At 46.7% G+C, this 27,911-nt stretch overlaps 1 protein-coding gene across 1 annotated transcript in view; it reads left to right on the top strand.

The window, feature by feature from the left end:
* TBK1 (TANK binding kinase 1) overlaps positions 1-27,911 on the top strand; it is a 144,958-nt gene that overhangs the window by 37,011 nt on the left and 80,036 nt on the right. Inside the window, exons 5-7 of the mRNA XM_082255185.1 lie at positions 3,890-4,071; positions 6,082-6,242; positions 13,421-13,531. Of these exons, the coding sequence (XP_082111311.1) occupies positions 3,890-4,071; positions 6,082-6,242; positions 13,421-13,531 (454 nt within the window). The remainder of the gene's footprint in view (positions 1-3,889; positions 4,072-6,081; positions 6,243-13,420; positions 13,532-27,911) is intronic.

Below are 27,911 nucleotides of genomic sequence, written 5' to 3' on the forward strand. Positions count from 1 at the left end.
CTCACCCCGTTGTTATCCCACCCACTTAACTTTAGTACTACTTTAGTGGAAAAGCAAACCGTACCGAACCGTTCCAACACCATACCATGCGGTACCAGCAGTGGAAAAGCAAACCGGGCCAAGCAGGGCCGAGTAGAACCGAGCCGGTACTTGCAGTGGAAAAGTGCCATTAGTGCCCATCACTGCAGCCTTATCAACGCATGTCAATGAAGGAGAAAAATTGGCTGTTTTCAAAATTTTATAACCAACCTATGATTTTTTTTTTTTTTTTTTCCTTTTAAAATTTTTGGTCTTTTTTTGTTAAAGCAAAAAATAAAAAACTCAGCGGTGATTAAATACTACCAAAAGAAAGCTTTATTTGTGTGAAAAAAATGATAAAAATTTTGTATGCCTGCACGATTGTCATTCAAAGTGCGACAGCGCTAAAAGCTGAAAATTGGCCTGGGCAGTAAGCAAGTGGTAAGAAAGACTTCTTCATTTTACAGCCATTTCATTGGCACTAGCAATTTATATTGTGCTTTTACATATTGTACATTCACATAAGTCCCTGCCCTCAAAGAGCTTACGATCTTAAGTTCCCTATTGTGCGTACATACCTGCGCACACACATACTAGGATCAATTTTAGATGGGAGCCAATTAACCCATCAGTATGTCTCGAGTGTTGGAGAAAACGAGTATCCAGTTGTAACCTTGCAGGTATTGGGAGAACATGCAAACTTCATGCAGATCATGTCCTAGATGCTTAACCACTAAGGCACTGTGCTGCCCAAAGACTTGAACATTTACTTTGGCCAAGCCTTCTACAGAAGTCTGTGTGTGTTTTTGGTAGACAGCTCTGTAGGTTATCATGTAAAGTGAAATATATAATTCTGCTTACAGCAGATAGCAGTGTTGCTAATGTAGACATGTTAGATTGTTTCTGACAGTGTAATCTTTCACTGTAACTTTTCTTGTCTTTTCCCAAAATAATTGTCAAGTGTGGTTATTAATTGCATTACCTGGACCGGGCATAGCTGTAGGTTCACTTAACTGCCAATTTCCCCATCTTCACATACGTGCCTTCTTGCCTCCTACATCCGCTTTCCTTTCAGCTGCTGTAAGCAAAGTTTTATATACCTGGTACTTCAGGTATGAGAAGTATGTGATTCACTCACCTTCTTTCCACATGGCAACACTGATCATTGGTAACTCCAGCGTCCAGATCTGTTTTAAATGGGTGGGAAAAGAATCCAACTATAGACAGCAGGCTGAATGTACCCAAGTTGATCGATCAATTAATTTTGGTACAACCAGCCTGCCGGATTTTACATACGATTTTGGTCCGTCGCTGTTGTAGCCACTAGCAGTAATCACCGTGTTCTCCTGGCGGGGGCTGCTCCCCCCCCACTGGGGGACACAATGTGTCAGCAGAAGGGATTCCCTTGTCAAAAATCTGTTTATAAGGAAATCAAAATTTCTTCCCTGCAGCCGGTGTTTGCAAAGAAATTTGCCTTGTCTATAGCCAGCCTTAGCCACTTGAAGCTTAAAGAGAATTCTCTCTCTGATCCTGATGCTTGAGCAGAGTGAAGGTGATTATGTGCCACTAAGGAAGGTGACAGATGAACTGATTGTATATTGTCATTCCAGTCAAAGCATTTTTTTTTTTTTTAATTTCTATGTCTACATCCTATGTTAAAATGTCTTTTTGGTCTCCATTTTAAAAATGCATTTTCACTGAAATTGCTAAAATTGTGTTTTTTTTTTTTTTTTTTTTTTTTTCTTTGTTTTTTTTATAATACTATTTTGAGACTATGACTCTTTCTGTATTAGGGTTCAAGTAGATGAATGTTCCTAGTAAATGCAACCTTTTACATTTCAATACAGTGCTGTTCAAGTGCAAAATGCTGCATTTAACACTGCTTTGTTTAGGGAAATGCAAGGTCAAAGCAGGTCAAACACATTGTCTGAACTGTGATAGTTTTTGGGACTCTGCTGATCTGTGTTTTTCACTAGTGTTTCCAATGCAGGAAAAGAATGCCTATCAGCATTAACCCTAAAAAGGCTACCTGGTTTAGTTTAAGGGTTCATGCACACCGTCTCTCCGAGATGCTTTTTCTCCTGGCAGCGATGTTTTGCCAGAAAAAAAACGATTGACACTTGTAAATAGGGGTCAACCGATTATCGGATTATTATGGCCGATTTTCATGAATTTTTAAATAATTGGTTTCGGTCAGAAACTTACCGATATTGGTCAGACCTCCCTCTGCTGCGGCGACCCACTACTACTGTCATCCTCCTCGACCCAGGTAGAAGAAGGCAGGACTCAGGTTTGCACTGCAGGCCCAGTGCGCGTAGGCGTGCAGCACACACACGTGATGTCCTTGTGTATGTTGTTTTGCACACTGAGCCTACAAAAAACGTTTTGAGTCCTGGCTTCTTCTACCCAGATTGGGTAAGGGCCACCGCCTCCCTTGCCTTGGACAGGGCGCGGAACTGGACCAGAGAGGACACGCCAGCCACAGCAGGGCCAGGGTGCCAGCCACCCACAGCAGTTTACCAGCCAGCCACCCACTGCAGGTTGCCAGCCACCTACCCACAGCAGGATGCCCTGTGCCAGCCACCCAGCCACAACAGAAAATTGTGTTGATTTTCCAAAACTTTAAATGTACAGAATATCGGCACCTGATATCTGCTATCGGCCTAAAAGGCGGCTTAAAAATCGGTACCGGCCCTGAAAAAACGAGATTGGTCAACCCCTACTTGTAATTGCGTGTAGCAAGTTTAGGCATGTCAAGGGCTTGGGTGTTTAATTGAACAGAATAATATTTATTTTGGCCATTGAAAGGAATTAACGCTCACGTGTTAAACATGCCCATCATTAATGTTCGTACGGACACTTCAAGCCTTTTTTCTGCCAAAACGCCGCTGCTCCTGGACGAGCTGGCAGTGGGGTTTTTTTTCCCGGTCTTTAAGGCTCAGTTCACATATGTCTGGGCATGGTTTTATTGTGATTTTTTTTTTTTTTTTCTTTAAAGTAGTGCGATTTAAGTGTATGATGCTGGAAATCACACCTGAACCATGCCTAAAATCTTACAGGACTCTTATGAAAAAAATCACTGCGGAAATCACTGCGGCCAGCCTGGGGATATGTGAGCCGGCTCTGTAGAAAGCGGGTTTAGTTCACGTCATGCAATTTGGAATGCGGTTCAAAATGCATATGTGAACTGAGCCTGAATGCCCCTGCCTCTAAACGTCTGTGTGTATGTAGACATAGGCTAATGTGCAGGAGCGTTTAGAGGTAGGGAAAAAAAAAAACGCCATACGCCCCTAAGAGCAGCGTTCAAAATGTCCAGTGTGCAGGAGGCCTAAGCCACTACCTTTTTAACCAATGTTAAGAAAAGTTAGCTTTATGCTGTGAATTCCCTCCTCTAAAGATTTAGTTCTGTGATAACAGAGCTACTGCAATTATCTTTTAGCATGTCTGTAAATAGGAATAAAGTTGCATTTATCATTCATGTCTCCAAAGTTTTTTTCCTTTCTAAAGTAAACCTGTCATGAGAGATATACCAGCGCGAAGGATCATTCCCAAATTTCAGCTTCAGTGCATTCAGTTAGTAACCCAGGTCAGTTATGCAGATCAGAAATGTCAAGATTCTTATCTGCATCTTTGTTTCAGGTCTACACTCAAAGTAAGCAAGATGATCAATATGACAGCCAGGCTAATGGCATTTTCCATACAAGGTGTTGGTAACAGCAGCCTGTATCTGTCATGACAGGTTTACTTTACATTGGGTGGCAAAGTTGCTGTGCTGCATATTAGTTTTTGTGTGATTCATCGGCATGGCTTCTTTATTGCTTTATTCAGTGCTTCTATGACATAATGAGTGATTGACTTTTTCTTCTCCTAGTGGCAGGAATGAATCACCTAAGAGAAAATGGAATAATTCACAGAGACATCAAGCCAGGAAACATTATGCGGGTGATTGGTGAAGATGGGCAGTCAGTGTACAAGCTGACAGACTTTGGTGCAGCTAGGGAATTAGAAGATGATGAGCAGTTTGTTTCTCTCTATGGCACTGAGGAATATCTGGTAATTAATTTTAATTTGTGGATGATGAACAGTACAGATAGGAAGTGTACAGGCGGTCTTTTTAAGACCATAGTTTAAAGTGGCCAAAGAGGTCCGTCTTGTAATCAGACAATTATTTTTCCCACTCTTAATCCTATGCATAAGTACTAGGAACATACACGTGTATATGACAGACAGCCTGGTGCTACCCTTACCTCTACAGAGGTAAGAAGCAGAAGATGACAGCCAAAAATTTCCAGTAAAACCTAATTATATTGATCAAAATACTTTTGCATGTATGGAGATCTTATGGTGTAATACAGTGCGAAAGTATTCACAGCGCTTCACTTTTTCCAAGATTTGTTCTGTTACAGCCTCATTCTAAAATTGATTAAATTCATTATTTTCCTTAAAATGCCACAAACAATACCCCATAATGACAACGTTTAAGAAGTTTGTTTGAAAGTTTTGCAAATTTATTAAAAAAGAAAATCCAATGTACATAAGTATTCACAGCCTTTGCTCCATACTTTGTTGAAGCACCTTTGACACCAATAACAGCCTCAAGTCTGAGTATGATGCTACAAGCTTGGCACACCAATTTTTGGCCAGTTTCTCCCATTCTTCTATGCAGCACCTCTCAAGCTCCATCAGGTTGGATGGGGAGTGTTGGTTCACACCCATTTTCAGATCTCTCCAGAGATGTTCAGTCAGGTTCAAGTCTGGACTCTGGCTGGGCCACTCAAGGACATTTACAGAGTTGCCTCGTAGCCACTCTTTTGTTATCTTGGCTGTGTGCTTGGGGTGGAAGATGAACCTTCGCCCCAATCTGAGGCCCAGAGCGCTCTGGAGCAGGTTTTCCTCAAGGATCTCTCTGTACTTGGCTGCATTCATCTTTTTCTGAGTCCTGACTAGTCTCCCAGTTCCTGCCACTGAAGAACACCGCCCACAGCATGATGTTGCCACCACCATGATTCACTGTAGGGATGATATTCGCCAGGTGATGAGCGGTGCCTCGTTTCATCCAGACATGCTGCTTGCCATTCAGGCAAAATAGTTCATTCTTTGTTTCATCAAACCAGAGAATTTTGTTTCTCATGGTCTGAGAGTCCTTCAGGTGCCTTTTTGGCAAACTCCAGTTGGGCTGTCGTTTGCCTTTTTACTAAGGAGTGGCTTCTGCCTAGACACTAACATACAGGCCTGATTGGTAGAGTGCTGCAGAGATGATTGTTCTTCTGGAAGGTTCCCCTCTCTCCACAGAGAAATGCTGGAGCTCTGTCAGAGTGACCATCGGGTTCTTTGTCATCTCTCTGACTAAGGCCCTTCTCCCCGATCCCTCAGTTTGGCCGAGCGGCCCGCCTTAGGTAGAGTCCTGGTGGTTCCAAACTTCTTCCATTTAGGAATGATGGAGGCCCCTGTGCTCATTGGGACCTTCAGTGCTGGAGAAATATATCTGTACCCTTCCCCAGATCTGTGCCTCAATGCAATCCTATCTCGGAGGTCTACAGACAATTCCTCGGACTTCATGACTTGGTTTGTGCTCTGACGTGCACTGGTAACTGTGGGACCTTCTATAGATAGGTGTGTAACTTTCCAAATCATGTCCAATCAACTGAATTTGCCACAGGTGGACTCCAATCAAGTTGTAGAAACATCTCAAGGATGATCAGTGGAAACAGGATGCACCAGAGCTCAATTTTTAGTGTCATGGCAAAGGCTGTGAAAACTTATGCACATGTGATTTTCTCATTTTTTTTTTATTTTAATAAATTTGCAAAGATTTCAAACAAACTTCTTTCACATTGTCATTATGGGGGATTGTTTGTAGCATTTTGAGGAAAATAATGAATTTAATCAATTTTGTAAAAAGGCTGTAACATAACAAAATGTGGAAAAAGTTAAGCGCTGTGAAAACTTTCCAGATGCACTGTATCAGTGATTTGTCAAAGCATGTAATCTGTGAGTTTATATGTAAACCCTAAACTTTTTTTTTCTTGAAACATTTTGTTTCTTTTCTCTGTTTCTATAAAGCATCCAGACATGTATGAGCGTGCTGTGCTTAGAAAAGATCACCAAAAGAAGTATGGTGCCACAGTGGATCTTTGGAGCATTGGGGTGACATTTTACCATGCAGCTTGTGGAGTTCTTCCATTCAGGCCTTATGAGGGGCCACGCAGAAACAAGGAAGTTATGTATGTTTTTTTTTTTTTTTTGTTTTTTTTTCAGCCTCTTGTCCTTTTCCTTAACGTTTTTATTATTTTTTTTCCTTATTTCCAATGACAAACTATTAAAGTAATCAAAATGTCAAATGGTGTCAACATGTTGCTAATTACAGTAACTCTTAAGGTGATTTATGTGTGCTGTAAAGATCAACACCTCTGCATTCACATTTAGTTATGTGGCTACCAAACACATTTTACCCTGATCAAAACATTTCTATTTTTTTTTCCTTACAACTTTATTGAGAAAAGTAAAAGCGATACATGAAAATTCTTATAAATCAGTATATAATACAACAGGTATACCTACTCAAAACAACAAGGGAATAACAATGAGTACTTGTTGTCGTAGTGAAGTAACAAGAAGTAGAGGGAAAGAAAAGGGATGTGATCAACCATTCAGTCATCCAGCAGTATCGTATAAAGCAAGTATATAGTTATTAAGATATTATACACCTTGGAGTTAAAGCAGTTTTCTCTATCGCTCATTGACAGACGTAGTCTTCTTGATTCTCAAGAGCTGGGTTATGTTGTCTCCGCAGGAGTAGGACTAGGCAGAATGACAAAACGTTCTGGCTCCACCCTAGGGGCAGTCCCTGAGGGTATATCCTCCCTCTCTCTGCTACAGGGAATCAGTTTTTTTCTGTCTAGTCAGGAGTAAGGACCTAAGTTCCTTGCTGGGATCTTTTGGTCCTGGCAAGACTTTTTTTTCTTTAAGAAAAAGACATTTTTTAGGTAGTTTTCTCCAGTGTTTTTTTCCTGTGAGATCTTCAAGCAAAAATGCCGGACTGGGCGACACTTGTGGTCACCCCAGCCGGCCTACGAGCGCGCGCAGACCATGGCATTGCGCTTGGTCGGCCGCGACATATTCAAGTAAGTATGCGGGGCCGGGCGACGGGCTGGATGTTGAGATCCAGTGGTCACCCCGGTTTCTGCCTAAGAGCGCGTGCAGACCAGTGCGCTGAGTCGGCCGCGACGGAGTCCCAGTAAAGGGACTGACTTTGCGAGTTAAAAGCTCGCTTGGACGCCAGGTACCAGAGAGTCGAGGCGTCCACAAACCCCCACCCCGGTGGAGAGGGTATTGTGAAGAGAGGGTGCCTGTCGGTTCGGTATGGTGAGTAAACGTTCCCTTTTTTCCTCATTATGAGGCAGTATATATTATGGGCCCCTCCAAATATGGTCAGTATATATCTGATACTTACAAGTCCCCCTTGTAATACAGCATGTGTTTGTGGGAAGTGGACTTGGTTCAAGAGCTAACACTCTACCCAGCAGACTGTAACATTACAGCAGACATAGGAGGTATAATCCTACCTTATGTGCAGTGTATCTCTGTAGATCCATATGTCACCTCTTAGCAGAGTGCAGGTGGATGTGCTGGGAAGACGATATCGGCGGTCCGCCGCCATTTTGCCGTAGACCGAATGCATGTATGTCCTCAGGTCACGCCGGCCGCCATGTTTTTGGAGTCTTATGTCTCTTCTATGGGGGCGGCCATGTTTTGTGAGCCCAGCTACCTCGTGGAGGGCTGGGAACGCCGGAAGGCGTACACAGGGGGCGGAGCCACGCCTTCTGCCCGGGAAAAAGCAAACAGCTCCTTCCAGTCTGTGTAAGACAGACGCTGACTGCAGTTTGTTGGAAACTGCACTGCATCGGTTGGTGAGCCTTGGGGGTCCCTCTCTCTCTCTCTGGGATCGAGAAGCAGGTACTCTGAGGGGCGCTATTGCGCTAGGGGGAGACACACAAAAAAAAAGAAAAAGTTTTTTTTTGTTTTTGCTGGCAAAGGTGTCCTGTATTAACATGGACCCTGCCACTCATGTATCTCCTTCGGATCCCCTCGAGGGGTCTGCGGGATCCTCCAGCACCCCATTGACAATTGAATCTTTGTCAGCTATTATGGAAACTTTTGTGTCCCGGGTGGAAGTGGCTTGTCAGGGACAGGGCGCAAGAAAGCGACCCCCGCCTAACCCCTTATTATCTGAAACTTCGGATTCAGACTCTGAGCCTATTTCTGCAGTTGCAGGTACTTCATCTGGTATTGGTGTCTCGGGTCCTGTCTCTTCAGACAGTGAGGAGGATGTTTCGGCATCCGCCATAGCCCGAGAGGAAGCGTTGGTAAACGCACTCATTGTATCTGTTCAAGAGACTTTAAGGTTACAGGGTATTCCATCAGAAATAGCTGAAACTGAGATCCCTTTTGGGACTAAAAATCGCATCAAAGTGGCGAAGGTTTTTCCATTGCCCAAATGTTTTGGCAATCCAATCGAAGAAGAATGGCGTCTGCCAAAACGCACTTTTAATATTTCTAAACGCATTGACAGGCGTTATCCGTTTGAGGAAACCCTTATTAAGAAATGGACAGAACCACCTGTGGTGGATTCACCTATTGCTAGATTGAATAAAGCCACGGTTATTCCTTTAGAAGACGCTCCGTCTTTTAAAGATCCAGTGGATCGCAAGATAGAAGCTATGTCTCGCACCATGTTTTCCTTGATTGGATCAGCTTTCAGACCAATAATTGCTATTGGTCTGGTTTCGCAGGCTGTAACTGAATGGACCAAGTGGTTACGCCGGGACTTAGAAGAAGTCCCTCAGGCGGTATCAGATTTGTTGGAACAAATGATACAGGGGTTACAGTTTGTATGTGATGCGGCGTTAGACGCCACTCCATTAATGGCGCGAGCATCAGTCTCAGCAGTGGTTCTCAGGCGTACACTGTGGCTAAAAGGTTGGTTAGCCGACCAAGGTTCCAAAAAAGCATTGGCTAATATCCCCTTTTCAGGAGAGCGTCTATTTGGAGCCAACTTAGATGAGATCATTAAGGATCTCACCGGTGGAAAAAGCACCTTTTTACCGCAAAATTTTAAAGGTAGAGGAACTCGTCAAAGACGAGGGCCTTCTTTTTCTGCTCACAAGAGGTTTTTTCGTCCTGCGGGTGAAAAAACTAAGTCCTCCAAAGCTCCTGCAGGAGGCGTCAGGGGTCGTTGGTCGGGCAAGCAAAAGCCCGCCCCCTCCAGACCTGAAGATAAACCATCCAAAGCCTGAAGGTGCGCCCCCACCCATAACTGGGGTGGGGGGACGTCTTCGCCGGTTCCCGGATCCATGGCTTTCCAGAATCCCGGACAAATGGGTTTGCGAAGTCATAAGGTCAGGGTACAAGATCGAGTTTCGATCTCTCCCACCGGCGCGATTCTTCCCTTCCAATATCAGTCTATCCGCAGATCGTTTAGAAGATCTGCGGAGAGCAGTCACAGATTTACTACAACAAGGAGTGGTAGTCCACGTTCCTTGGACAGAACGGTTTCAAGGGTTTTATTCAAACCTGTTTACAATACCCAGGAAAGAGGGCAAAGTGCGTCCAATTCTGGACTTAAGAGCACTCAATTCTTTCGTCAACATAAGAAGATTCAGAATGGAGTCCATTCGCACGGTAGCAGCCTTCCTGCATCCAGGGGATGTCCTAGCGTCCATAGACATCAAGGACGCCTATCTTCACATTCCCATTTTCGCAGGACATCAGCGTTTTCTACGCTTTTCCGTAGAGGAGAACCACTATCAGTTTGTGGCGTTACCTTTCGGTCTCGCCACGGCTCCGCGGGTCTTCACTAAGGTGTTGGCCCCAATGTTGGCACTTCTGCGCCAAAGAGGTATATCGATTCTAGGTTACCTAGACGATCTTCTGCTTCATGCAGAGTCTCCTCAGACCTTGCTACAAAACATAGAAATTACTATGATTTCTTTACAGGAATTCGGGTGGCTGGTGAACCAGCAAAAGTCATTTCTGGTTCCCACCCAGAGGCTCGAATATCTGGGTCTAATTCTAGACACAGTCAGGACGAGAGTTTTCCTTCCGGTAGGGAAACTTCGAAAGATTCAATCAGCAGTCCAGTTGTTACTGTCCAACAGCTGGTCTTCCCTTCGGACGTGCATGAGGGTTCTGGGGTTGATGGTGGCTTCATTCGAAGCAGTCCCATTTGCCCAGTCCCATACCCGAATTCTTCAGCAAGAGATTCTTCTCAGATGGAATCGGAATCCGGAATCCCTGGACAATCAGATACGATTGAGCAAACAGACCAGAGAGTCTCTGGTTTGGTGGCTTCGGTCTCCAATGCTCAGCCAGGGAAAGTCATTTCTGCCAATATATTGGACGATAGTGACCACGGATGCCAGTCTATCCGGATGGGGAGGAATTCTTGGTCAGTTATCTGTCCAGGGACTTTGGTCCCCGGAAGAATCCAGGTTACCGATAAATGTATTGGAACTGAGAGCGATCAGACTTTGTCTGATTCACTGGACCGAGCAGCTCCAGGGCAGCCCGGTTCGGATCCAGTCGGACAATGCCACGGCCGTGGCTTATGTCAATCATCAGGGGGGCACCAAGAGTGTCCGAGCGGCCAAAGAAGTGGCTTGCATTCTTCGCTGGGCGGAACGATTTGTTCCAGCAATCTCTGCGGTGTTCATTCCGGGGGTGGAGAATTGGCAGGCAGATTTTCTCAGCCGTCAGACCCTGGATCAGGGGGAATGGTCCCTCCATCCAGACGTTTTCCACCAGTTGTGCCTACGGTGGGGCACCCCGGATGTGGATCTGTTGGCATCACGATTCAACAGGAAAGTTCAGAGATTCGTGGCTCGCTCCCGCGATCCTCTAGCAGAAACCGCAGACGCACTGATCGCCCCGTGGGGGCAATACCAGCTAATATATGCCTTCCCTCCTCTCGCGTTACTGCCAAGACTTCTTCGCAGGGTAGAGGAGGAAGGAATCCCAGTAATCCTGGTAGCTCCGGACTGGCCTCGTCGAGCTTGGTACGCCGACATGGTCAGACTGGTGGCGGACGTCCCATGGAGACTTCCTCTCAGGGAGGATCTACTGTCTCAGGGACAGATCTTCCATCCTGCTTTACGATCGCTGGCTTTAACGGCCTGGCTATTGAGACCCAGGTGCTGAAGGACAAAGGTTTGTCAGCTTCAGTTATTCCTACTCTAGTTGAAGCAAGGAAAGCGACTTCCAGAAAGATTTATCATCGCACATGGAAGTCCTACATTGCATGGTGTGAACCTTTGGGGTTCCGTCCTCGGTCTTATTCGATTAGTCGAATATTGGCTTTTCTGCAACAAGGGGTTGAGCAGAAACTGGCCTTGAGTACTATCAAGGGTCAGGTCTCAGCATTAGCCATCTTCTTTCAGAAGCCTTTGGCTACTCATTCCTTGGTGCGGAATTTCATCCAGGGGGTGCGACATCTGGCTCCGCCAGTGCACGCGCCGTTACCCCCCTGGGATCTTAATTTAGTGTTGTCGGTTCTTCAGAAACCTCCCTTTGAAGATATTAGGGAGATTCCTCTACCCACGTTGTCCCAGAAGGTGGCCTTCTTGGTGGCTATTACTTCTGCACGCAGGGTGTCAGAACTGGCCGCATTATCTTGTCGTTCACCATATCTGGTGGTTCATAGAGATAAGGTGGTTCTTCGTCCGAATCCATCCTTCCTACCAAAAGTGGTTTCAGAATTTCATCTGAATGAAGAAATTGTATTACCTTCCCTGTGTCCTAAGCCCAGTCATCCTCGGGAATTTGCTTTGCACTCCTTGGATGTGGTCCGGGCGATCAGGGTATACTTGAAAACGACAGACTCGTTTCGCAAGACGGATTCACTTTTTGTGATCCCAGATGGACCCAAAAAGGGGTTGCCTGCATCTGCCGCGACCATTTCCAGATGGATCAGACAGACGGTAGTGCAGGCTTATTCTATTAAGGGTCAGGAGCCCCCGTTCCCTGTTAAGGCGCACTCCACTCGGGCACTTAGTGCGTCATGGGCCTTTCGCCATCAGGCGTCAGTGGTCCAGGTGTGCAAGGCGGCTACCTGGTCGTCGGTGCATACCTTCTCTAAACATTATAAAGTTGATGTAATGGCATCGTCTGATGCCTCATTTGGCCGCAAGGTTTTGCAGGCCGCAATTTGAGGAGACCAGTGGTCTACCTCGAGGGTTTTTTTCCGTTGGAAAATTTTTTCTTTAGCCTCATTCTTTGTTTATAATGAGCCTTTAAAACTTCTAGTTTGGCACCGGTTGGGCCTTCTAGATTGGATTTGATTTTGTCAATCCCACCCCTCATTTGTGGCACTGCTTCTGGATGTCCCAGCTCTTGAGAATCAAGAAGACTACGTCTGTCAATGAGCGATAGAGAAAAATGGATTTTTGTAAGAACTTACCGTAAAATCCTTTTCTCTTAAGCTCATTGACAGACGTAGTACCCGCCCCTCTATCATTGAGTTGGGTTGGGTTAAATTCTCTGTACTGCTTTAAACAGAACTGATTCCCTGTAGCAGAGAGAGGGAGGATATACCCTCAGGGACTGCCCCTAGGGTGGAGCCAGAACGTTTTGTCATTCTGCCTAGTCCTACTCCTGCGGAGACAACATAACCCAGCTCTTGAGAATCAAGAAGACTACGTCTGTCAATGAGCTTAAGAGAAAAGGATTTTACGGTAAGTTCTTACAACAATCCATTTATCTGATACTCTATGGATCACCATACTCAAAGCAACCAAAATGTTGGGTACTGTACAGAGTTACGGCTTGGAAACGGTGTACAGCAAGAAGGGACCACTAGCCCCCCCAGGCACCCCTACAGGGATCAAACTGTGCCAGAAAGTAGGTGGCCCCACTTTACTCAACTTTTTATTTTTTAAGCTGAACTCTATCCTGGTAATGCTATATTATAATATAACAATATTGTATTTTTAAAAGTGGCAAGTCTACCTAAATATGACTTGGCATCAGCCTGTTGTGATTTCCTGTACAGTAGAACTCAGCCCAAAAGAGGGTGTTACAGCATCAGGAGACTACAAGGTGCACTGCAGTGTACATGTACTGACAAAATATGATCGAGTGGTGAGCTCCTAAACATTTTAACTGTAGATTTTAGCTTTCAATAAGTAATAAATTCTGACAGAATCCTCTGTAATAGTTTTCTCATTTTGTATGCTAGTTCAACAATTTTGCATATCAAAATGCATATTACAACTGTTTTCTAAAGACTTTTTTTTTTTTTTTTTTTTTTATATATTTTATTCAAAGTTCTTTACGTTGGTGATTCTGAACTGCTTAGTATTATATCTGGGTGTAAAAGACCTCCTAATATTTCTTTACACTTCTACAGGTATAAAATAATTACTGGAAAGCCATCTGGTGCAATATCTGGTGTTCAGAGGGCAGAAAATGGTCCAATAGAATGGAGCTGGAATTTGCCACTCAGCTGCAATTTATCTTTGTAAGTGTTTTCGTTCTGAGAAAACGTTCTAGTTGGAAGTATATGTGCTTGCATTTGTTATATCCTCTTTTGTATTTTTGACATGGCTACACTTGTTCCAAAATGTATTCGCTTTTAGTTTCTGTGACGAGCATAGGTAAAGGGAAGTTGTGTAATACAAGAATGTACACGTGCATACTTGTATGACTGTTAGGAAAATTAGACTGTAAGCTGCTTCAGTGGAGGAAACTGTTACCTAATATGTTTTCACTAACCACTTTCCACCTGGCCAATGTAGATAAATAGATGGGCAGATGCTCTCTAGTTCTGAAAGAACGTATGGGTGTGCCCCCCCCCCCCCCCGGACAGACACAGAAGATAACCAATCGCGGTACTGGGCCATTGTGATTGGCCCTGGTACCATGTGATCACTGTGTCGAATCACCGCAATCTCAATTACAGTAATAGCATGACACCTTGCTTACTGTGTGATCTCTGTAATTGGTCCCAGCGATCACATGGTACCAGGGCGGAAAGGCCAGGGTCAAAGCAGCTCTGTTCCATGTGAAAGCTGAGACCAATCATAGTAGTAAACAAGGTTTCAAGAATGATACCTTTTGAACAGTGTTACAGGTTGCTTATTACAGCTATCATCGCTGTAATAAGCAGTCAGATGTAAAAAAAAATCTCTAATCTGATCAGCCCCTGTTGCAGAAGAATCCACCCACTTGTACCATTTTTTTTCAGACTTTTTTAGGCACCCCTTAGCTTTAGATGTCATCTCATAGAATAGAATATCAGAATAAACTAGTTTTCTTCCAGACTGCCAGTTCAAGAGTTTTAGTATGTATGCAGTTTACCACTATTCATTTTCTTGCATAAAAAAAAAAAAAAAGCTTAATAGCAGTATCCATCGTTTCATCCTTAAGCATGTCCAAAAGGCAAACCAGAGGACTACATATGTTTGATAAATCAATCGTGTCCGCTATAAATTCTGTAACTTTTGACCACAGGGGTATAACTTTAGGACACTTTCAAACCATATGCAGAAAGGATCCCCTGCTGATTTGAATTTTATGGCACATGTCTGTATCTGGTCTCCCCATATTACATTTGATGTAAGTATCGTATCTGTAAAAATTTTTCCCCTGGAGGAAATGACTGTGCCTACATAAATGGCAAGCACATCTACGCAAGAGACTATACTCGACCACTGGTCACATGCCTTATAACATTGCCTACTATGCACTAAAGCCAGTGTCTTTGTCTTGCAGGGTTTGTTTGTTTTTTCCAGCAGTATACAACCGCTTTAAAGCGTTTGTTACCCTAAAAAAATAAATGGATCCTGCTCCTTTTAAAGCATGTTATACAGCATAGTGCTTGTGCTGTGTCATTTGGTCCCCTGTATTCCCTAAAAACCTGGCTGATTCTGCCAGTTTCTGCCCGCCCCCCTATACACTGACCAGTGGCGGCCTGTGCATAGGGGGCGCCAGGGCGCCGCCCCCCCCCTAAAAAAAGAAAAGAAAAAAAAAATTAAAAAAAAAAAAATTACAAAAAAATCGATAAAGTTTTCAAAAAAAAAAAAATTGTGTTCGCCGGCCTATGTGGAGGCTGTGGGGGGGTGGGGTTTACGACCCAGAAGAGGCGCCGATTGGCTGCCTTCTGGGGCGTAACCTGGGCGCAGGGTACAGCGCTAGGAAACCCCCACTTTCGGAATGTCCCGGCTGTGATTGGTCCAGTCTCCAGCCTGGACCAATCATCATCCAGGACATCCGATGCTGACCCGTGACCCCGCTGACGTCGCCTACGTCAGTCACGAGTCAGTGCGGTGGACGGACGGGCACAGCAGAGCGGAGCGGACTCAGCGGAGACTCGGAGAGCAGACCGGACACCGGAATCGGCTTCAGAGAGACGGACGACCCGACCAGGCAGTCACCTCACCAGGCCGCAGCCGCGCAGCGTCTCCAGAGGAGTGGAGGTCATCTGGACTGGAAGAGAAGACTCGATCACCACCGGTAAGTGAGCTGTGGCACTCTGCAATCATTGGGGTACAATGCTGGCACTCTGCAATCATTGGGGGACAATGCTGGCACTCTGCAATCATTGGGGGACAATGCTGGCACTCTGCAATCATTGGGGGACAAAGCTGTGGCACTCTGCAATCATTGGGGGACAATGCTGGCACTCTGCAATCATTGGGGGACAATGCTGGCACTCTGCAATCATTGGGGGACAAAGCTGTGGCACTCTGCAATCATTGGGGGACAAAGCTGTGGCACTCTGCAATAATTGGGGACAATGCTGGCACTCTGCAATCATTGGTAGACAATGCTGTGGCACTCTGCAATAATTGGGGGACAATGCTGTGGCACTTTGCAATAATTGGGGGACAATGCTGTGGCGCTCTGCAATCATTGGGGGACAATGCTGTGGCGCTCTGCAATAATTGGGGGACAATGCTGTGGGCACTTTGCAATCATTGGGGGACAATGCTGTGGCGCTCTGCAATAATTGGGGGACAATGCTGTGGGCGCTCTGCAATAATTGGGGGACAATGCTGTGGCGCTCTGCAATCATTGGGGGACAATGCTGTGGCGCTCTGCAATCATTGGGGGACAATGCTGTGGCGCTCTGCAATCATTGGGGGACAATGCTGTGGCGCTCTGCAATAAGTGGGGGACAATGCTGTGGCACTCTGCAATAAATGGGGGACAATGCTGTGGGCACTCTGCAATCATTGGGGGACAATGCTGTGGCGCTCTGCAATCATTGGGGTACAATGCTGTGGCGCTCTGCAATCATTGGGGTACAATGCTGTGGCGCTCTGCAATCATTGGGGGACAATGCTGTGGCGCTCTGCAATCATTGGGGGACAATGCTGTGGCGCTCTGCAATCATTGGGGGACAATGCTGTGGCGCTCTGCAATCATTGGGGGACAATGCTGTGGCACTCTGCAGTGATTGGGGTACAATGCTGTGGCACACTCTGCAATCATTGGGGACAATGCTGTGGCGCTCTGCAGTGATTGGGGACAATGCTGTGGCGCTCTGCAGTGATTGGGGACAATGCTGTGGCGCTCTGCAGTGATTGGGAACAATGCTGTGGCGCTCTGCATTGAAAGGGGCTCGCACGCTTAACTCTGCATTGATGGGGGCACGGAACAGTTGCATTGAAGGGGGCACGCACGCTGAACTCTGCATTGTGGGGGCACAGAACAGTGTTTATTGCATTGAAGGGGGCACAGCACAGTGTTTATTGCATTGAAGGGGGCACAGCACATTGTTCATTGCATTGAAGGGGGCACAGCACAGTTGCATTGAAGGGGGCACAGCACAGTTGCATTGAAGGGGGCATGCACGCTGAATTCTGCATTGTGGGGGCACAGCACAGTGTTCATTGCATTGAAGGGGGCACAGCACAGTGTTTATTGCATTGAAGGGGGCACAGCACAGTGTTTATTGCATTGAAGGGGGCACAGCACAGTGTTTATTGCATTGAAGGGGGCACAGCACAGTTGCATTGAAGGGGGCATGCACGCTGAACTCTGCATTGTGGGGGCACAGCGCAGTGTTTATTGCATTGAAGGGGGCACAGCACAGTGTTTATTGCATTGAAGGGGGCATAGCACAGTGTTTATTGCATTGTGGGGGCACAGCACAGTGTTCATTGCATTGAAGGGGGCACAGCACAGTGTTTATTGCATTGAAGGGGGCACAGCACAGTGTTTATTGCATTGAAGGGGGCATAGCACAGTGTTCATTGCATTGAAGGGGGCACAGAACAGTGTTTATTGCATTGAAGGGGGCACAGCACAGTGTTTATTGCATTGAAGGGGGCACAGCACAGTGTTTATTGCATTGAAGGGGGCATGCACGCTGAACTCTGCATTGTGGGGGCACAGCGCAGTGTTTATTGCATTGAAGGGGGCACAGCACAGTGTTTATTGCATTGTGGGGGCACAGCACAGTGTTCATTGCATTGAAGGGGGCACAGCACAGTGTTCATTGCATTGAAGGGGGCACAGCACAGTGTTTATTGCATTGAAGGGGGCACAGCACAGTGTTTATTGCATTGAAGGGGGCATATCACAGTGTTAATTGCATTGAAGGGGGCACAGAACAGTGTTTATTGCATTGAAGGGGGCACAGCACAGTGTTTATTGCATTGAAGGGGGCATGCACGCTGAACTCTGCATTGTTGGGGCACAGCACAGTGTTCATTGCATTGAAGGGGGCACAGAACAGTGTTTATTGCATTGAAGGGGGCACAGAACAGTGTTTATTGCATTGAAGGGGGCACAGCACAGTGTTTATTGCATTGAAGGGGGCACAGCACAGTGTTTATTGCATTGAAGGGGGCACAGCACAGTTGCATTGAAGGGGGCACACACGCTGAACTCTGCATTGTGGGGGCACAGCACAGTGTTTATTGCATTGAAGGGGGCACAGCACAGTGTTTATTGCATTGAAGGGGGCACAGCACATTGTTCATTGCATTGAAGGGGGCACAGCACAGTTGCATTGAAGGGGGCACAGCACATTGTTCATTGCATTGAAGGGGGCACAGCACAGTTGCATTGAAGGGGGCATGCACGCTAACTCTGCATTGTGGGGGCACAGCACAGTGTTTATTGCATTGAAGGGGGCACAGCACAGTGTTTATTGCATTGAAGGGGGCACAGCACAGTGTTTATTGCATTGAAGGGGGCACAGCACAGTGTTTATTGCATTGAAGGGGGCACAGCACAGTGTTTATTGCATTGAAGGGGGCACAGCACAGTGTTTATTGCATTGAAGGGGGCACAGCACATTGTTCATTGCATTGAAGGGGGCACAGCACAGTTGCATTGAAGGGGGCATGCACGCTGAACTCTGCATTGGGGGGGCACAGCACAGTGTTTATTGCATTGAAGGGGGCATAGCACAGTGTTCATTGCATTGAAGGGGGCACAGCACAATGTTCATTGCATTGAAGGGGGCACGCGCGCTGAACTCTGCATTGAAGGGGGCATGTACACTGGTCTCTGCATTGAAAGGGGGCATGTACACTGGTCTCTGCATTGAAAGGGGGCATGTACGCTGGTCACTGCATTGAAAGGGGGCATATACCATCTCCTGTACCATGACCCGTGACATGCCTATACCATATCTGTGCCATGCCTATACCATCTCCTGTACCATCACTTGTGCCATGCCTGTACCATCACCTATGCCATGCCTATACCATCACCTGTGCCATGCCTATACCATGACTTCAAAGTCACGCAATTTTTTACTGCGTTTTTTGACGCGAAGCAATACCTATTACATTTTTCTTTTTGCGCCCCCCCAAAAATTTTGAGCACCAGCCGCCACTGACACTGACCACGGTGTACCATGGCTCCTGGGCCCTGACGCTGTGGTCAGTGTACATGCCTCCGGCATCCGCAGCCCTGCTCTCCTCTGTCCTCCTCCTCCCCCTACACCTCCCTATCAGCTCTTACCAATCCCGCCCCCTTCCTGCTGCTGAAATACCTTTTAGACTGCTCACACAATCTCACAATAAAGATTCCTATGCTGCATTGTATGTCCTTTGTAAAAAAGATACCTATTTCTACCTGATTTCACAGGGCAGATCGGTGGTCACCTGACTCCTTGAGGCTCCCCTCCTCCCGGCTGACATCCCGGCTATGTCCTTCCCGACTGACGTCAGTGGGGGAATCTTGGCCCCTTCCGCTCTAGCTGTCAGATCGGGAGAGGGAGCCTTGAGGAGTCGCGTGACCGCTTATCTGCGCTGTAAAATCAGGTAGAAATAGGCTTCTTCTTTCTTCTTTCTTCTTTTTTTTTTTTTTTTTACAAAGGACATGCACTGCAGCATAGGAGGTTTTATAACAGGAGATTGTGTATAGTTTATGAAGTGGCTTAACAACCACTTTAAATTTATCTGACACTACCAGGGGACAGCCACTAATGGGCATCAGATTCTGTTGTCGTCTAAGGGGTACAACATTTATATAGCCCAGTTTATGCTAAACCCTGAGTAATCACCAAATTTCTGAAATAAGCAAGATGGCCGTAGACAAAGGCTTATAAGAATCTTTTAAGTATAATAGAAGATCATCTGCATAAAATAATACGCATTCCTCCAGGTCCCCTATAGCCAGGCCCTGTACACCTTCATCCTCTCTCAACCTCGCAGCCAATGCAAATAGAGGTGACAGAGGGGAACTCTGTCTGGTTCCCCTATGTACTGTGTTTCCCCCAAAATAAGCCCGGGTCTTATATAAACCTTTGGTACAAAAAAACGCATTAGGGTTTTTTTTTTTTTTTTTTTTTGGTTGATGTCTTATTTGTCCCCTGTCTTCTCTCCCCCTTTCCCTCCCGGTCAGCTATGGAGTCAATATCCCGGTTATCTCCAAAATAAACTCTAGTTAAAGTCCTTGTAAAATCATTTAATCTGCTCTATCATGTCCAGTGTGTGTCTTTTATGTAGAGTTATTGAAAATACCTTATTTACAGCGTTGCTCACATGACCCGCCGGAGCTCTTATTTCCTGCTCCGAGCACTGCCGAGGGAGATGCCGGGATCCCCACTGATGTCAGCCCTGCTCTGAGCACAGCAGGGGGAGGGGCAATTGACATCAGCCAGGAGGAGGAGGAGAGCTCCGGTGGGTCACACGAGCGCCCAGGGGCACTGTAAAAAATGTTTCTACAATCATGTTACATACAGACACTCACTGGACATTATATAATACTTTTACAGCACAGATTACATGATTTTACAAGGATTTTAACTAGGGCTTATTTTCAGGGTAAGGCTTATACAGTATTGCAGTAATCACAGAAAACTGAGATGGGTCTTATTTTCAGGGAAACATGGTATAGCAAAAGCATCCAATATGAGCCCATTAATTCTAATGTGAGCCCTAGGCTTGCAATATAAAAGTGTTACCCAGGAAATAAACCTAGATACAAAGCTATTTATGCATGTGTGTGTGCTCCTTACATTTTGGTCCTCTTTATGCATCTGGACTGTAAAAAAAAAATAAAAAAAAAAAACCTCACACATGTGGCATCCCCATACTCGGGAGGTATAGCAGAATGTGTTTTTGAGGTGTAATTCTAAGTATGTCTATGCTGTGTGTGAGAAATAACTTTTTAAAATAGCTACTTTGTGAAAAACAAAATTTTCCCTTTTGTTCACTGACGGACACAGCTCCAGAATCTTCTTGACCATTACGTTATGCTGCCCTCTACAGGAGTAGGAGACTAGGCAGGAAAAAGCTTTACCATGCCTATGGGGCAGTCCCAGGGGGTATATTCCCACTTCCTGCTATAGGCATTTAGTTTTTTTTCTGCCTAGTCAGGAGTAAGGACCTAGTTCCTTGCTGGGATCTTTTGGTCCTAGCATTTTTTCCTTTTTTAAATTGATTTTTTTTCTTTTATTTACTGTTCCTGTGAGAACTATAATCAACTGCTGGACTGGGCGTCGGATTGGATATTCTAGAAATTTATGGTCTACCAGTCTGGCCAGCGAGCACACGCAGGCCTCAGCTCCGTGCTAGGTCAGCCGAGACATAGCCCCACTGGACAGGGGCTGGCCGGCGAGTTAAACGTCTCGCAAGGACGCATACGACCTGGTCATGGCCTGAGTCGCAGCATGCTTCTGGCCCGCAGCACCCCCATTCTGATGCGGTGGTCTGCCCGGAGTGGTGCCCACCTGGTTCCATGGTATGATAAGTAGTTGTTCCCCCTCTCCCCCTTGAGGGTTCTGGGGTGACCGTGGGCCCCTCCCTAGGACAGTGGGACCCCCCAGGTTCCCCTCCTTCTCCCCAGCCCTTCTAGGGTCCCCATGGGTCTTCCATACCCCCTCCCTCCCTGGAGGTTGTGAGCTGGCTTTTGCCATGTGCTCTGAAAGGGGGCTTCCTTTGGGGCTGCTGCTGACTGGTTTTCTTGGGGCGCACACCAGGGGTTAAAACAGGGTCCTTCGTCAACCTGGGGGTTAGCGACCTGGGCAGGGGTTTCCTAAGAGCTCCTGGCTGTTGTGGGGGGAGCGGATGGGTCCACTGTTCAGGCCGCGGCTTTGTGGCCTACTGGCCGGACACTGTTTTGGGGGGCCCCGGTGAGAGTGGCTGGAGCTTCCGCCCTCTCCCCTGTTTGTTTCTGGGTGGTCGGCTCTGGCAGGCTTTGCGCCCAGACATCGGGGCACCCTCCCGGTGGGTGGCTCCCTGTGAGTGTCCTGTAGCCACCCACCATCCCTTGGATGGGATCTGTGCAGCTGAGCCTCCACCAATATTTTGGCCGCAGCTTGTGACCAGCTTGGAGCCTTCCCTGGGGGGCGCTGTGGAGGTGACACCTTTTTGTTTTGACAGCATGCCGCCATTATTGCGTAGAGCACCCCATCTTTAGTGCTGCGGACCATCTGAGTACCTTACCTCTGTGTCACAGCGGGCAGCACCCCTTAAGGGGGCCATTTATTTTCAGGCGAGCCTCTATGGGGGGGCTCAAAGGGCAAACCCCTTTTTTTGTTTTTTATTTGCAGGGTCCAATAGGTGGTCCATTCGTGGGCCCTGGGTCGGCGTCCCCTTGTGGGATCGCAGTCGGCGACCCTCACCTGCCTGTTTTTTGTAACAATCCTGATTATGTTTCAGGGTGAGCTTAGTATGCAGCGACCCTACTGGGTGTGCATCCACACACTTCCGAGTGCTCTTATAGTGAGGATGATTCCTATTCTACTGCAGCCGCGCATGAAACTGCGCTGGTAGATGCACTGATTGTATCGGTGGGAGCAACTTTAAAAATTGGAGGATGCAGCTGCTGCGTCAAAGTTGTCTGTCCCCTTTTGTACCTGTAGCTCCCCAAAAGCGGCAAAAGGTATCCCCTTTTTCCGCCTGCTTTGACAAAATTCTCGTGAGTCAGTGACTTAAATCCAATACATTTTCGCTAGACGGTATTCCTTTTGAAGAGTCCTTGTTAAAAAAAAAAAAAAAAATGGACAGTCCCACCTGTGGTGGATTCTCAGGTTTTCAGGCTGAATAACTCCATTCTAAAAGCCAGAGACTTCTCCACCGACAGTAAAGACCCCTTTGACAGGAAAGCCAAGGCTTTGGTCCGCTACGTGTTTACCGTGTGGCCGTTTAGGTCCTTGGGCCGGTGTTCACCATAGCTTTGGTGTCCCAGACTTTAACGGAGTGGGCAAAAGCTTTTGAGCCAGGATCTGGAGGGAGAACAGCTTCCCCCCTGCCCTTGTGAGCTGGCAGATCAATTGGTCCGGGGGTTAAAGTTTTGTCTGTGGTGCCTCTCTGGATGCGGCTCCCTTAGTTTCTAGGCTGTCCGTGACAGTGGTGGTCCTTCGGTGCATGATATGGCTGAAATGCTAGTCTGCGGACCAGTCTTCCAAGAAGGCCTTATCTGTTCTCTCCTATTTCGGGGATGGCCTGTTTGAATCTTCCTGGATTACAGAGAGAAGGCTTGTAATGATAAACTATAAAAAAATACACCTCAGGAAGTACCGCCATGGCTAACAGAGGATAGACTTGGAACTAATTTGGAGAAACTTAACATAAATAAATCACCGGGACCGGATGGCTTGCACTCGAAGGTTCTTAAAGAGTTCAGCCAGGTGATTGCCAGACCATTATTCTTGATCTTTAAGGATAGTCTACAGATCAGTATGGTGCCAGCTGATTGGAAAAAAGCCAACGTGCTACCAATATTTAAAAAAGGGTCGAGATTATATCCAGGGTAACTATAGTCCGGTCAGCCTAATATCAGTAGTCTGCAAGATTTTGGAGGGGATGTTAAGGGACTACATACAAGACTTTAGTAATGAAAACTGTATTATTAGTAGTAATCAGCATGGATTCATGAAAAATCGTTCTGGCCAGACCAATCTATTAATCTTCTACGATGAAGTGAGCTGCCACCTAGATGAAGGAAAGCCTGTGTATGTGGTGTATCTGGACTTTGCAAAGGCATTTGACACCGTTCCCCACAAACGCTTACTGTACAAACTAAGGTACGTAGGTATGGACCATAGGGTGAGTACCTGGATAGAAAACTGTCTCCAGGGGAGAGTCCAGAGGGTGGTGATTAATGGGGAGTACTCGGATTGGGCGGGTGTGGAAAGTGGGGTCCCCCAAGGTTCTGTCCTGGGACAAATCCTGTTTAATTTATTTGTAAATGATCTAGAGGAGGGGATATCTAGCGCAATCTCTGTATTTGCAGATGAGGTTTATGTTGAAAAATGTAAAGTAATGTACTTGGGCGTCAGAAACCCGAAAGGAAGCTACTCACTAGGGGGGAAACCTCTGGGTGAATCTAAGATGAAAAAGGACCTGGGGGTACTAGTGGACAACAGGCTTGACAGTGGCATGCAATTTCAAGCCGCTGCAAGCAAAGTCAACAGAATACTGGCATGTACAAAAAAGGGGATTCACTCCAGAAATAGAGATTATTCTCCCACTCTACAAGACTCTGGTCCGGCCACATCTGGAGTATGCTGTCCACTTCTGGGCACCGATCCTCAGGAAGGATGTGCTGGTACTGGAGAGAGTCCAGAGAAGGGCAACAAAAATAATTAGGGGAATGGAGGACATCCGCTATGAGGAAAGACTACACGCACTGAACTTATTCTCTCTGGAGAAGAGACGCTTCAGAGGGGATATGATATCAATGTACAAATACTGTACTGACGACCCTAGCTTAACGAAAAAACTTTTCAGAGAAAGGGAATAAAATAAGACATGTGGCCACTCACTAAAACTAGAGGAAAAACGGTTTAACCTTAAAATATGTAAGAGGTTCTTCACTATCAGAGCAGTAAGGATGTGGAATTCGCTTTCACAAGCAGTCGTATCAGCAGGGAGCATCGATAGTTTCAAAAAACGATTAGATGGGCACCTTAAAGACCACAACATACAGGGGTATACAATGTACGGTTAACAGCAAACACACACACATCCTAGGTTGAACTGGATGGACTGATGTCTTTTTTCAACCTCCCAAACTATGTGACATCATTAAGGGTCTTACAGGGGGGGGAAGAGTACTCTTCTTCCACAGGCTGCCAGGGACGAGGAGTCTCGTCACAGAGAGTGGGTTCTTCCAGACCTGCAGAACAGTCCTCTTCTGCTGAAGGGACGCGGCCTCAGCCCTGTCTGAGATGGGGGACGTCTTTGCTTCTTTCCGGGCCCATGGACCGCCCTGATTTAAAAATCGGAAAGTTTTCAAGGTTTCTAGTCAAACCTGTTTACAGTTCCCAGGAAGGAAGGCAAGGTCCGTCAAATCCTGGACCTCAAGGCTTTGAACCGCTTGTGCTGGTACAGAAATTCCAAATTACTCCATTCATATAGTAGTGACATCTCCACATCAAAGGACCCTTGCCTTCATATTCCAACATATGTCGATCATCAGCGTTTCCTCCGCTTGCCATGGGTGAGGAGCATTATAAATTCCATGGCATTACCCTCTGGTCTTGCCTCAGCTCCTCGGGTATTCACAAAAGTGTTGGCATTGTAGCGGCAGCTGGGGATTGCGGTACTTGGTACCTGGACTATCTTCTGTGAGCAGAGTCTCCGACTGCTCTAAAGGACAACCTGGAAAAAACTGTGCGGACTCTGTAGGAGTTTGGTTTGAAATTGAATTTTCAAAAATCTGCACTGGTTCCGTAGATAAAGTTGGACGATCTGGGTCTGACTCTGGACTCTGCTTCAGCCAGGGTGTTTTTTCCAAAGAAAAAAAGAACTCCAAAGCTGCAGGATGCGACTTGGCTCCTGTTGTTCAGCAGGATGCAACTCTGCTCCTATTCAGCTGATGGTTGGTTCTGTTTGCACAGTTCCACTCGAGCCTCTGCAAAGGGAGATTCTTGCCACGTGGCCCAAGGATCCACAGCCTCCTTCCTGTCAGGCACCCCCTTCATCTGTTCCCCCCCCCCCCCCCAATCCTATCCCTCCCCTCCACTTAGGCTGATTTTCGATTGAAGAGTCCCCGGTCTTTAAGGACCTGGCTGACAGGAAGGCGGAGGCTGTGGCCCGCAATTTGTACACCCTGGCTGGTTCAGCACTGAGGCCGATATTCACCATTGCCCTGGTGTTGTAGACTGACCGAGTGGGCGAAGTTTTTTTTTTTTTTGTTTTTTTTGTTTTTTTTTTTTTGTTTTTTTTTTTCGCTGTGACCTGGAGGGTAAGTAGTCCTCCCATGCCTTTGCTGAGCTGGCAGACCAGCTGGTCCAGGGGCTGCCTTTTTGGATGCAGTCGAGCCCGGCCCCTCATTCTGGAGGGGCAGCGCTGTGGGGGTGGTCCTGGTCAGTAACGGCAGATCTGACCTCAGATCTCCCCATAAAGCGGACCTGTCATTCACTATTCCTATTACAAGGGATGTTAACATTCCTTGTATTAGGCATAAAAGTGATCAAAAATAAAGGGAAAGTGTAAAATAAAATAAACAAAAAAAAAGTTAAATCGCCACCGTTCCCGCGTGCTCGCATTTTGAAGCGAACGCATGCGTTTATCATGGTCACATATGTAAACGCCACTCAATCCATACATGTGAGGTATCGCCACGAATGTTAGATCGAGAGCAACAATTCTTGCCCAAGACCTCTACTATAACTCTAAACTGGTAACCTGTAAAACGTATAAAGCATATATATGAAAGCATATATATGAAAAGAAAAAAAAATACCGTGCGACACAAATAGTTGCAGTGACCGCCATTTTATTCCCCAGGGTCTCTGCACAAAAAAATATATAATGTTTGGGGGTTCCGAGTAATTTTCTAGCAGAAAAATTATGATTTTTACATGTAGGAGCGGAGTGCCAGAAATCACCCGGTATGGAAGTGGTTAAGGATTCGACTGACAGGAAGGCGAAGGCTGTGGCTGCAATATGCTCTCTACTGCGGGCTCGGCGCTTAGGCCAGTCCTGGCCATTGCCCAGAAGTCACAAACACTAAATTAGTGGGTTAGGCTTTTGCGCCATGACCTAGAGGGTAAGCAGATTCCCCTGCCTTGGCTGAGTTAGGGGACCAGTTGGTCCTGGGGCTGCAGTTTGTCTGCGATGCCTCTTTGGCTGTGGCTCCCCTGATTTCTAGGCTGTCTGTTTTGGCAGTGGGCTTACGTGTGTATTGTGACTTAAGTGTTGGTCTGCGGACCAGATTTTTTTAAAAGGTCTGACTGCCTAACTTCTTCAAGGCGATCCCTTGTTTAGGATTACCCTGGATGACCTCATTAAGAGTCTCACAGGGGGAAGGGTACCTTTCTTCCACAGGATAGGAAAAAGCACCTCGTCCCAGACGTGGCACGACTTTCTTGGCTCACAAGAAGTTTTAAGTCCTCCTCGGGAGGTTCCAATCGGCCCTGGTCTGACCAACACCAAAAGCGGGAATTTTTCTCGACCTGCAGACAAGTCCTCTTCAGCTTGAAGGTGTGCCCTCACCCGTACTTGGGGTGGGGGGGGGGCGTTTTTGCTGTTTTTCCGGCCCGTGGACCTCCTTGGTAATCAACCAATAGGTCCACGAAGTACTACTGTCCTGTTACAAGTCAGAGTTTTGTTCTTGCCCTTCGGAAAGGTTCTTCCTTCCAATGTGTGTCCCGGACCGATTGCAGGCTCTCCTTGGGGTGGTGCAGGACTTGTTTCAGGTATCGGCATGGTTTCAAGGCTTTTATTCAAGCCTGTTCACGGTCCCAAAGAAGGAGCGATAGGTTTGTCCTATTCTTGACCTTGGGGCTCTGAACTGCTTTGTGTACGGAAGTTCAGAATGGAGTCCATTTGCACGGTGGTGACATCCCTTCCTCAGAGGGACTTTCTTGCTTCTATCGGCATCTAGGATGCTTCCCTGCACATTCCAATGTGTGCCCGACTCTAGCGCTTCCTTCATTTTTGCTGCAGGAGAGGAGTATTACCAGTCATGGCATTACCCTTGGGTTCTCGCCTCTGCTCCTCGGGTCTTCGCCTCTGCTCCTCGGGTCTTCACAAAGTGTTGGCCCCGGTTCTGGCGTTCCAACGTCAGCGGGGGATTGCGGTACTGGGCTCCCTGGACGACCTCCTGCTGCAAGTGGAGTCCTCTGTTGCCCTGTTGGACGACGTAGTGATCACTATACAGGCCTTGAAAGAGTTCAGTTGGCCTCTAAATTAGGTCTGCTCTGAGTCCATCCAGAAAATTGGATTATCTGGGTCTGACTCTAGTTTCAGCTCTAGCCAGTGTGTTCCTTCCTCTGGACAAACTCCAGAAGTTGCGTGCTGCGATTCGTCTACTGCTGTCCAGCAGGTGTTCATCCCTCCGGACTTGCATGCAGGTGCTGGGCCTGATGGTATCTTCCTTAGAGGCAGTTCCGTTTGCACGGTTACATGCGAGGTCCCTTCCAAGGGAGATCCTATGACATGGACCTGTTTCTGAGATCCCTGGACAATCTGATTGGGCTG

This window comes from Pelophylax lessonae, assembly GCF_965119305.1.
Source record: "Pelophylax lessonae genome assembly, chromosome: 4".
NCBI lineage: Eukaryota > Metazoa > Chordata > Amphibia > Anura > Ranidae > Pelophylax > Pelophylax lessonae.